Genomic DNA, 12,309 nt, shown 5'->3' with positions numbered 1-12,309 from the left:
TGTGTGTGTGTGTGTGTGTGTGTGTGTGTGTGTGTGTGTGTGTGTGTGTGTGTGTGTGTGTGTGTGTGTGTGTGTGTGTGTGTGTGTGTGTGTGTGTGAGTTCAGGGGGCTGATTGAAAAGCAGTATGCCGGAGTGAGAGCACACACATGCTCTGTGCTTGTCTACATCTCACACACACACACACACACACACACACACACACACACACACACACACACACACACACACACACACACACACACACACACACACACACACACACACACACACACACACACACACACACACACACACACACACACACACACTCTCACTCATACATACACATACACGGTTTGTGTATATTGTTTTAGGTGACAGGGGTTGATAGGATAATCACAGGGCAGAGATTAGGGAACGCAGATTACAGACTACTACAAGTGTAGACAGATTGTCATAGGCAGACTGTGCGGTGTCATAGGCAGGTTGTGCAGTGTCATAGGCAGGCTGTGAAGTGTCATAGGTAGGCTGTGCAGCTGTGCAGGCTGTGGGGAGATGTAGACAGGATTGAGAGGTTAGTCTGAGGGGAGAGGTAGACAGGATTGAGAGGTTAGTCTGAGGGGAAATGTAGACAGGATTGAGAGGTTAGTCTGAGGGGAGATGTAGACAGGATTGAGAGGTTAGTCTGAGGGGAGAGGTAGACAGGATTGAGAGGTTAGTCTGAGGGGAAATGTAGACAGGATTGAGAGGTTAGTCTGAGGGGAGATGTAGACAGGATTGAGAGGTTAGTCTGAGGGGAGATGTAGACAGGATTGAGAGGTTAGTCTGTTGGGAAATGTAGACAGGATTGAGAGGTTAGGCTGAGGGGAAATGTAGACAGGATTGAGAGGTTAGTCTGAGGGGAAATGTAGACAGGATTGAGAGGTTAGTCTGTTGGGAAATGTAGACAGGATTGAGAGGTTAGTCTGAGGGGAGATGTAGACAGGATTGAGAGGTTAGTCTGAGGGGAAATGTAGACAGGATTGAGAGTTTAGTCTGAGGGGAGATGTAGACAGGATTGAGAGGTTAGTCTGAGGGGAGATGTAGACAGGATTGAGAGGTTAGTCTGAGGGGAGATGTAGACAGGATTGAGAGGTTAGTCTGAGGGGAGATGTAGACAGGATTGAGAGGTTAGTCTGAGGGGAGATGTAGACAGGATTGAGAGGTTAGTCTGAGGGGAGATGTAGACAGGATTGAGAGGTTAGTCTGAGGGGAAATGTAGACAGGATTGAGAGGTTAGTCTGAGGGGAGATGTAGACAGGATTGAGAGGTTAGTCTGAGGGGAGATGTAGACAGGATTGAGAGGTTAGTCTGTGGGGAAATGTAGACAGGATTGAGAGGTTAGTCTGAGGGGAAATGTAGACAGGATTGAGAGGTTAGTCTGAGGGGAGAGGTAGACAGGATTGAGAGGTTAGTCTGAGGGGAAAAGTAGACAGGATTGAGAGGTTAGTCTGAGGGGAAATGTAGACAGGATTGCTTGTTGATGGTTCAATGATGGAGAGAGAAACTCGTGTTTTATTCAGAGGTAGACTCTCTCTCTCTCACACACTTTTTTGCATACTGCCTAGATAATAACCAGTGGTTGGGATCTGCACATTTCTCTTCTTCTCTCTCTCTTTCTTTCCATCCCTCAATCCGGCATTCATAGCACAATGTGTAATGAAATGGAGTGAAGTCCTGGGAAGAGTTCCGTATTCACCCCATCCTTTTCTCTCTTCCTCCACAGGAAGTCATTCTAAAGAGAGCGGCAGACTTGGTAGAAGCGCTGTACGGGATGCCACACAACAACCAGGTGAGACACACATATATACACACACACACACACGCACACACAAAATGTTCCCACACATGCAGAAACACAGATCCCCACCCTTCGTGCTGACAGTGGGAGGAGTGGAGGTGGGGAAGGGGAAGTAAGGAGGACAGAAAACATTTGATGAATCTATTAACCATATTTTGCCTCTCCCTCCTCTCAGTATCTTTTAATTTATGTATTTTTATTTAACCTTTATTTAACTAGGCAAGTCCGTTAAGAATAAATTCTTACTTACAATGACGGCCTACCAAGATTCAAAAGAGAGACCTAAGACAACAACGCAGTATGGCAGCACCACATGACAACACAGCATGGTAGCAACACAACATGATAACAATACAGTAGCAACACAACATGGCAGCAGCACAACATGGTAGTGGCACAAACATGGTACAAACATTGTTAGGAACAGACAACAGCACAAAGGGCAAAAAGGGAGAGACAACCAACATCACGCAAGGCAGCAACAAGTGTCAGTAAGAGTGTCCATGATTGAGTCTTTGAATGAAGAGATGGAGATAAAACTGTCCAGTTTGTTGCAGCTCGTTCCAGTCGCTAGCTGCAGCGAACTGAAAATAGGAGCGACCCGGGGATGTGTGTGCTTTAGGGACCTTTAACTGAATGTGACTGGTAGAACAGGTGTTGTATGCGGAGGATGAGGGCTGCAATAGATATCTCAGATAGGGGGGAGTGAGGCCTAAGAGAGTTTTATAAATAAGCATAAACCAGTTGGTCTTGTAGATGACCAGTTTACAGAGTATAGAGTGCAGTGATCTGTCCTATAAGGAGCTTTGGTGGCAAATCTGATGGCCGAATGGGAAAGAACATCAAGCCGCTCGAGAGCACCATTACCTACCGATCTCTGATCTAGCATGGGTAGAATGGTCATCTGAATCAGGGTTAGTTTGGCAGCTGGGGTGAAAGGAGAGTGATTACGAAAGAGGAAACCAAGTCTAGATTTAACCTTAGACTGCCGCTTGGGTATGTGCTGAGAGAAGGACATTCTAGCCATGTTCAGAACTAGGTTAGGGGCAAAGAAAGTTTGTTGGATACAAAAAAAAAGCCTTTAACACATAATCTGGGGAGAGGCCAGCTGAGTAATACACTTTATCATTTGCATATAAATGGATGAGAGAGCTTCCTACCGCCTGAGCTATGTTGGTAGTGGGGGGGAGGATTCAGAACTAGGGATAGAACCCGGGTCTGTAGTGATGCCTCCAGCATTGTGATGCAGTGCCTTAGACTGCATCACTCAGGAGACCACATTCTTTTCTATTCCATTATATGATGGTTCCAACATGTCTCTCTCTCAGGAGACCACATTCTTTTCTATTCCATTATATGAGGTTCCAACATGTCTCTCTCTCAGGAGACCACATTCTTTTCTATTCCATTATATGAGGTTCCAACATGTCTCTCTCTCAGGAGACCACATTCTTTTCTATTCCATTATATGAGGTTCCAACATGTCTCTCTCTCAGGAGACCACATTCTTTTCAATTCCATTATATGAGGTTCCAACATGTCTCTCTCTCAGGAGACCACATTCTTTTCTATTCCATTATATGAGGTTCCAAAATGTCTCTCTCTCAGGAGACCACATTCTTTTATATTCCATGATATGACTGTTTCAACATGTCTCTCTCTCAGGAGACCACATTCTTTTCTATTCCATGATATGACTGTTCCAACATGTCTCTCTCTCTCAGGAGACCACATTCTTTTCTATTCCATTATATGACTGTTCCAACATGTCTCTCTCTCTCTCTCTCTCTCTCTCTCTCTCTCTCTCTCTCTCTCTCAGGAGACCACATTCTTTTCTATTCCATGATATGACTGTTCCAACATGTCTCTCTCTCTCAGGAGACCACATTCTTTTCTATTCCATGATATGATGGTTCCAACATGTCTCTCTCTCAGGAGATGATTCTGAAGCGGGCAGCAGACATGGCAGAGGCGTTGTACACAACGTTGCCACGCAGCCACAACCAGCTGACTGGGATGGGCAGCGGCTCCGTCCACGCCGGCATGATGGGCGTCAACTCCTTCCCCGGGTCAGAGGTCACACAGATAGCCAATCAGGGTGAGCCAAAACACAGGAACCAGGAATTTACATGTTTGTTGTGTAGTGAATGAAAACAACTTATCTGTTTTATTTTTCCTCTCATAATTATCTTTTTCTCTGATTTCTTGATTTCTCTTTATTTATCTCTCTCTCTCCTCTCTCTTTACCCCCCAACCCCACCTCCTCTCTCTCTCCTCTCTCTTTACCCCCTGACCCCACCTCCTCTCTCTCTCCTCTCTCTTTACCCCCCAACTCCACCTCCTCTCTCTCTCCTCTCTCTTTCCTCCTTAACCCCACCTTCTCTCTGTATCACTCTCGCTCTATCACTCTCTCCCCCTCCTCTCCCGCTCTCTCTCCCTCTCTGTCTCTCCTCTCTTTCCCCCCAACCCCACCTCCTCTCTCTCTCCTCTCTCTTTACCCCCAATCCCACCTCCTCTCTGTCTCTCCTCTCTTTCCCCCCCAACCCCACCTCCTCTCTGTATCACTCTCTCCCCCTCCTCTCCCTCTCTCTCTCTCTCCTCCCCTCTCTCCCTCTCTCCCCTGACTCCCCATATCTCTCCTCTCCTCTAGGTTACAGTAGGAGTAGCAGCAGTGCATCTCCTCATGGTTATGTCCCCAGCACCACTCCACAGCAGACCAGCTACAGCTCTGTTTCCACTAGCATGAACGGCTACACTAATTCTGGAATGACCACACTAGGCACCTCACCCAACTTCCTCAACGGGTCAGCCACCAACTCACCCTATGCTAGTGAGTACCACACTACACTGTCCACACTACACACTAAACCCTCCACACTATGTACCCTATACCATTGAGTGCCACAATAAAAACCCTCCACACTATATCCTACGCTAGTGAGTAACACACTAAACCCTCCACATTATACCCTGCGCCCTACATCCCATGCCCTACAGTAAATGCCTATACTGTACCTCTCGAAATATATAACTATGGATTTAAGAAATATAGATTGCCAAAAGAGAGAGCGAGAGAGAGGTATAGAAGAGAGAAAAGTACAATGAAAAAGAAAGGGGCAGTGAAAGACCATCGGTTTCTTTAAGACCACCTTTTATCAGTGTGTTAGAACAGAGTGTCTAAAATGGCTGTCATCAGTCTCTCTCCTCCTCCCCCAGCTGTCTATAATGGATGTTCTCATTCTCTCTCCTCCTCCCCCAGCTGTCTATAATGGCTGTTCTCATTCTCTCTCCTCCTCCCCCAGCTGTCTATAATGGCTGTTCTCATTCTCTCTCCTCCTCCCCCAGCTGTGTATAATGGCTGTTCTCATTCTCTCTCCTCCTCCCCCAGCTGTGTATAATGGCTGTTCTCATTCTCTCTCCTCCTCCCCCAGCTGTCTATAATGGCTGTTCTCATTCTCTCTCCTCCTCCCCCAGCTGTGTATAATGGCTGTTCTCATTCTCTCTCCTCCTCCCCCCTACATGAAAGACGCTTAATTAAATCAATAAACTAATTGCAGGAGAAGCAATTCAATTCCAGCTCTTTGATTCTCTTCGATGTTAACACGAATTTGAACATGCTCAAACGGCCCAGCGATGACAGCAGACACTTTCAATCAAACACACACAGGGAGACACGCATGCATGCAGGCACACACACACACACACACACACGGACACACACACACACTACACAGACACTTTTGATCAATACCTTCCTGCTGGCCGGCTTAGTACTTCCAATTGTCATTAATTGATTTGTTAGATCCCCTTAAATGGATTAATGGATGCGTCCCAAAAGGTGACTAATTCCCTACACACTACACTACTTTTGTTCAGAGCCCTATGTGCCCTGGTCAAAACGAGTGCACTATATAGGCTGTCATTTGGGAGGGGCCTTATGACTTTACGTGCTTGTGGTGCGGGTTTGTCAGGACGGGCAGAGCTATAAAATGTAACTGAACATATTTTGTGTTTTGGGTACCTATCTCTTGTAATGTATCCACAATGTTCCCAGAACCTAATTAAAAGTTCTGGGAACCTTTAAAGAACTCAAAGGCTGCTCTGTCAACATTATTGCAACATCAAAGGAATGTTTTCTGCAGCCTGATACAAACATTATCTGAATGTTAGCACAACTGGACAGTTTTAGTGTTTTGAAAACCTATATCTTATCATATACCCACAATGTTCCCACAACCTAAAGAAACATTCTGGGAACCTTTAAAAGAACAAAATAAATGTGTTCTAAGAACATTCTTACAACCTCAGGTTAATGTTTTATACAAAAATGATATAATCATCACCTCGCAAATTTGAGGAAAACGCTACCAAAGTTCTACCAACACTTTGACTGTAGTACTCGTGCTGGGAAAACATTGGACCACTGCTACTCAACTTTTCGAAATACCTACAAGGCCCTACCCCCGCCCTCCCTTCGGCAAATCTGATCATGACTCCATTTTGCTCCTCCCTTCCTAAAGGCAGAAACTCAAACAGGATGTACTCGTGCTAAGGTCTATTCAACGCTGGTCTGACAAATTGAAATCCTTCAAGATTGTTTTGATCACCTGGACTGGTATATGTTCCGGGTAGCCTCTGAGAATAACATTGAAAAATACACAGATATGATGACTGAGTTCATCAGGAAGTGTATAGGAGATGCTGTACCCACTGTGACTATTAAAACCTACCCAAACTAGAAACCGTGCACAGATGGCAGCATTTGCGCAAAACTGAAAGCGCGAACCACCGCATTTAACCATGGCAAGGTGACTGGGAATATGGCCTAATACAAATAGTGTAAAAGTAATGATGGACTGTCATTTCCCTTTGCTTATTTGAGCTGTTCTTGCCATAAATGGACTTGGTCTTTTAACAAATAGGGCTTTCTTCTGTACCCACCCCTACCTTGTCACAACACAACTGATTGGCTCAAACACATTAAGAAGGAAATAAATTCCACAAATTAACTTTTAACAAGGCACACCTGTTCATTGAAATGCATTCCAGGTGACTACCTCATGAAACTGGTTGAGAGAATGCCAAGAGCGTGTAAAGCTGTCATCAAGGCAAAGGGTGGTTACTTTGAAGAATCTCAAATATAACATACATTTTAATTTGTTTAACACTTTTTTGGTTACTACATGATTCCATATGTGTTATTTCATAGTTTTGATGTCTTCACTATTATTCTACAAAGTTGAAAATAGTACAATTAAAGAAAAAACCTGGAATTACTAGATGCGCCCAAACGTTTGACTGGTTCTGTACATAGACTTGGAATCACTTGCCACTTTAATAATGGAAACACTAGTCACTTTAATCATGTTTACATAATGTTTACATACTGATTTACTCATCTCATTGGTATATACTGTATTCTATTCTACTGTATTTTAGTCAATAGCACTCATTGCTCAATCTACTATTTACATATTTCTTAATTCCATTATTTTACTTTTAGATGTATGTGTATTGCTGTGAATTGTTTTAGATACTACTGCACTGTTAGATACTACTGCACTGTTGGAGCTAGGAACAAAAGCACTTCGCTACACCTGCAATAGTATTTGTTAAATATGTGTGTGTGATTTGATTTGTTGTCTGTAAAATATATAACAGCTGAACAGAGTCCTGGTGTCTGTAAGATCTATAACAGCTGAACTGAGTCCTGGTGTCTGTAAGATCTATAACAGCTGAACCTGGTGTCTGTAAGATCTATAACAGCTGAACTGAGTCCTGGTGTCTGTAAGATCTATAACAGCTGAACGGAGTCCTGGTGTCTGTATGATCTATAACAGCTGAACTGAGTCCTGGTGTCTGTAAGATCTATAACAGCTGAACGGAGTCCTGGTGTCTGTAAGATCTATAACAGCTGAACTGAGTCCTGGTGTCTGTAAGATCTATAACAGCTGAACTGAGTCCTGGTGTCTGTAAGATCTATAACAGCTGAACTGAGTCCTGGTGTCTGTAAGATCTATAACAGCTGAACTGAGTCCTGGTGTCTGTAAGATCTATAACAGCTGAACGGAGTCCTGGTGTCTGTAAGATCTATAACAGCTGAACTGAGTCCTGGTGTCTGTAAGATCTATAACAGCTGAACTGAGTCCTGGTGTCTGTAAGATCTATAACAGCTGAACTGAGTCCTGGTGTCTGTAAGATCTATAACAGCTGAACTGAGTCCTGGTGTCTGTAAGATCTATAACAGCTGAACGGAGTCCTGGTGTCTCTAAGATCTATAACAGCTGAACTGAGTCCTGTTATCCCTCCTGTTTTCATCTGTTGACCAGTCCCCTTCTGTTCCTCTCGCCTCCCGCCCCTCCGTTCTCGTCCCTCTCTCTAACCCTGCCTCCTCCACTTTCCTCATTTCTTTCCTGCCCTCCCCCCTCCCCTCCAGTCGTTCCCTCCAGTCCCACCATGGCCTCCACCACCAATCTTTCATCCAACTGCAGTAGTTCTTCAGGCATCTTCTCCTTCTCTCCGGCCAACATGGTGTCTGCTGCGGTCAAACAGAAGAGTGCCTTCGCCCCCGTTGTACGGCCGCAGACCTCCCCTCCACTCACCTGCACCAGCGCTATTGCTAACGGACTGCAAGGTGAGCTATCTTGTTGGCTGCTTAGCTTGTTGGCTGCTTAGTTTGTTGGCTGCTTAGCTTGTTGGCTGCTTAGCTTGTTGGCTGCTTAGCTTGTTAGCGAGGCAGTAATTAGTCTATGGTCTGTTGGTGAGTTAGCTAGAGCCAATCCAGCTCTATACCGCTCTCCATACCCCCATCCCCTTTTATAATAATGTTGTTGTTTTCTTTACCCTCCTGTCCTACTTTCCCCTATTCTACTTCTTCCATATTGACCCCCCCGGTATTTCTATTTTTGTCTCCCTCTCTTCTTCCCCTCCTGTAGATCAGTCTTTTGTGGACTCTAGCAAGTACTCCTCCTCCAGCTCTCTTCAGGGTCTGGCCTTCTCCTGAAGTATGTTAGCTCTCTCTGTCTCTCACTCCATTTAATCACCCATCCCTCTTTCTCTTCTCCTCCCTTTCATGGTCTTCTGTAGATTATATGCTTCACTCCAACCATCATGCCAACCACAGAGTTTTCTCTCCTTGTCCACAGGATTTCCCTTCCTCTTTATTTGTCTTCTCCTAGTCTAGTTGTTTCTCATATGATCAGAGGGACCAAGTGGGGTGTTTTTTTTCACCTTTATTTAACCAGGTAGGCTAGTTGAGAACAAGTTCTCATTTGCAGCTGTGACCTGGCCAAGATAAAGCATAGCAGTGTGAACAGACAACACAGAGTTACACATGGAGTAAACAATTAACAAGTCAATAACACAGTAGAAAAAAATGGGCAGTCTATATACAATGTGTGCAAAAGGCATGAGGAGGTAGGCGAATAATACAATATTGCAGATTAACACTGGAGTGATAGATGATCAGATGGTCATGTACAAGTAGAGATATTGGTGTGCAAAAGAGCAGAAAAGTAAATAAATAAAAAACAGTATAAAAACAGTATGGGAATGAGGTAGGTGAAAACGGGTGGGCTATTTACCAATAGACTATGTACAGCTGCAGCGATCGGTTAGCTGCTCGGATAGCTGATGTTTGAAGTTGATGAGGGAGATAAAAGTCTCCAACTTCAGCGATTTTTGCAGTTCGTTCCAGTCACAGGCAGCAGAGTACTGGAACGAAAGGCGGCCAAATGAGGTGTTGGCTTTAGGGATGATCAGTGAGATACACCTGCTGGAGCGCGTGCTACGGATGGGTGTTGCCATCGTGACCAGTGAACTGAGATAAGGCGGAGCTTTACCTAGCATGGACTTGTAGATGACCTGGAGCCAGTGGGTCTGGCGACGAATATGTAGTGAGGGCCAGCCGACTAGAGCATACAAGTCGCAGTGGTGGGTGGTATAAGGTGCTTTAGTGACAAAACGGATGGCACTGTGATAGACTGCATCCAGTTTGCTGAGTAGAGTGTTAGAAGCCATTTTGTAGATGACATCGCCGAAGTCGAGGATCGGTAGGATAGTCAGTTTTACTAGGGTAAGCTTGGCGGCGTGAGTGAAGGAGGCTTTGTTGCGGAATAGAAAGCCGACTCTTGATTTGATTTTCGATTGGAGATGTTTGATGTGAGTCTGGAAGGAGAGTTTTCAGTCTAGCCAGACACCTAGGTACTTATAGATGTCCACATATTCAAGGTGGGAACCATCCAGGGTGGTGATGCTAGTCAGGCATGCGGGTGCAGGCAGCGATCGGTTGAAAAGCATGCATTTGGTTTTACTCGCGTTTAAGAGCAGTTGGAGGCCACGGAAGGAGTGCTGTATGGCATTGAAGCTCGTTTGGAGGTTAGATAGCACAGTGTCCAATGACGGGCCGAAAGTATATAGAATGGTGTCGTCTGCGTAGAGGTGGATCAGGGAATCGCCCGCAGCAAGAGCAACATCATTGATATATACAGAGAAAAGAGTCGGCCCGAGAATTGAACCCTGTGGCACCCCCATAGAGACTGCCAGAGGACCGGACAGCATGCCCTCCGATTTGACACACTGAACTCTGTCTGCAAAGTAATTGGTGAACCAGGCAAGGCAGTCATCCGAAAAACCAAGGCTATTGAGTCTGCCGATAAGAATATGGTGATTGACAGAGTCGAAAGCCTTGGCGAGGCCGATGAAGACCTTGGGCGAGGAGCTGCGGGGGGGGCGGAGCTGTTGGCCGAGGTTGGAGTAGCCAGGCGGAAGGCATGGCCAGCGTTGAGAAGTGCTTATTGAAGTTTTCGATAATCATGTATTTATCGGTGGAGACCGTGTTACCTAGCCTCAGTGCAGTGGGTAGCTGGGAGGAGGTGCTCTTGTTCTCCATGGACTTCACAGTGTCCCAGAACTTTTTGGAGTTGGAGCTACAGGATGCAAACTTCTGCCTGAAGAAGCTGGCCTTAGCTTTCCTGACTGACTGCGTGTATTGGTTCCTGACTTCCCTGAACAGTTGCATATCACGGGGGCTATTCGATGCTATTGCAGTCCGCCACAGGATGTTTTTGTGCTGGTCGAGGGCAGTCAGGTCTGGAGTGAACCAAGGGCTGTATCTGTTCTTGGTTCTGCATTTTTTGAACGGAGCATGCTTATCTAAAATGGTGAGGAAGTTTCTTTTAAAGAATGACCAGGCATCCTCAACTGACGGGATGAGGTCAATGTCCTTCCAGGATACCCGGGCCAGGTCGATTAGAAAGGCCTGCTCACAGAAGTGTTTTAGGGAGCGTTTGACAGTGATGAGGGGTGGTCTATTTGACTGCGGCTCCGTGGCGGCTAATACTAAGCTAGCTGAAAATAGTGTAATAGTTTTTCCCTTCAGAGTGGCCCATTGCGTTGACTTTGTGGGTCATAAGAAAACCTCTAAATCCTTTAGGTTGGTCACAGCAGGGAAACAGTGAAACATGTGCGAACCACTGCTTTAGTCTGGCATAAGGTCTATCTACTTCTTTAGTCTGCCGTAAGGTCTATCTACTGCTTTAGTCTGCCGTAAGGTCTATCTACTGCTTTTAGTCTGCCGTAAGGTCTATCTACTGCTTTAGTCTGACATAAGGTCTATCTACTGCTTTAGTCTGCCGTAAGGTCTATCTACTGCTTTAGTCTGCCGTAAGGTCTATCTACTGCTTTAGTCTGCCGTAAGGTCTATCTACTGCTTTAGTCTCTATCTACTGCTTTAGTCTGACATAAGGTCTATCTACTGCTTTAGTCTGCCGTAAGGTCTATCTACTGCTTTAGTCTGCCGTAAGGTAAATCTACTGCTTTAGTCTGCCGTAAGGTCTATCTACTGCTTTAGTCTGACATAAGGTCTATCTACTGCTTTAGTCTGCCGTAAGGTATATCTACTGCTTTAGTATGCCGTAAGGTATATCTACTGCTTTAGTCTGACATAAAGTCTATCAACTACTTTAGTCTGCCGTAAGGTATATCTACTTCTTTAGTCTGCCGTAAGGTCTATCTACTGCTTTAGTCTGCCGTAAGGTCTATCTACTGCCGTAAGGACTATCTACTGCTTTAGTCTGCCGTAAGGTCTATCTACTGCTTTAGTCTGCCGTAAGGTCTATCTACTGCCGTAAGGACTATCTACTGCTTTAGTCTGCCGTAAGGTCTACCTACTGCCGTAAGGTCCATACAAGTTGATAAAGGTGCTGAACTACCAACAGTGAAATCATGGATTTGACTGCTACTCTTCCTCTCTTCCTCTTGCCATCTCTTCCCCTCTCTCCTTCTCTTTCTTTCTCTCTCTCTTTCCCTTCCTCCCTTCCTCTCTTCCTCTCCCTCTCTCTCTCTCCCTCCCTCCCTCTATTCCTCTCTTCCTCACCCTCTCTCACTCCCTATCTTCTCTCCTTCTCTTCCTCTCTCATTCTCTTCCTCTCTTCCTCAACCTCTTTTTCTCTCTCTCTCCTCTCTCTCTTCCCCTCTGTTCCCTCTCTCT

The 12,309-nt window shown here is 45.3% G+C and overlaps 1 protein-coding gene across 2 annotated transcripts in view; it reads left to right on the top strand.

Moving 5' to 3' along the window:
* Nucleotides 1-12,309, top strand: part of LOC124011476 (transcription factor COE1-A-like) — a 128,043-nt gene that overhangs the window by 113,699 nt on the left and 2,035 nt on the right. The window contains exons 12-16 of one of the 2 annotated variants that reach the window (XM_046324905.1): nucleotides 1,746-1,811; nucleotides 3,756-3,918; nucleotides 4,471-4,650; nucleotides 8,257-8,454; nucleotides 8,756-8,824. In XM_046324905.1, coding sequence (XP_046180861.1) covers nucleotides 1,746-1,811; nucleotides 3,756-3,918; nucleotides 4,471-4,650; nucleotides 8,257-8,454; nucleotides 8,756-8,823 — 675 coding nt within the window. In that variant the 3' untranslated portion in view covers nucleotide 8,824. The remainder of the gene's footprint in view (nucleotides 1-1,745; nucleotides 1,812-3,755; nucleotides 3,919-4,470; nucleotides 4,651-8,256; nucleotides 8,455-8,755; nucleotides 8,825-12,309) is intronic. The other variant, XM_046324906.1, reaches the window with a different exon arrangement.

This window comes from Oncorhynchus gorbuscha, linkage group LG23, assembly GCF_021184085.1.
Source record: "Oncorhynchus gorbuscha isolate QuinsamMale2020 ecotype Even-year linkage group LG23, OgorEven_v1.0, whole genome shotgun sequence".
Taxonomy (NCBI): Eukaryota; Metazoa; Chordata; class Actinopteri; order Salmoniformes; family Salmonidae; genus Oncorhynchus; species Oncorhynchus gorbuscha.
This window is presented reverse-complemented; position numbering and strand designations above follow the sequence as displayed.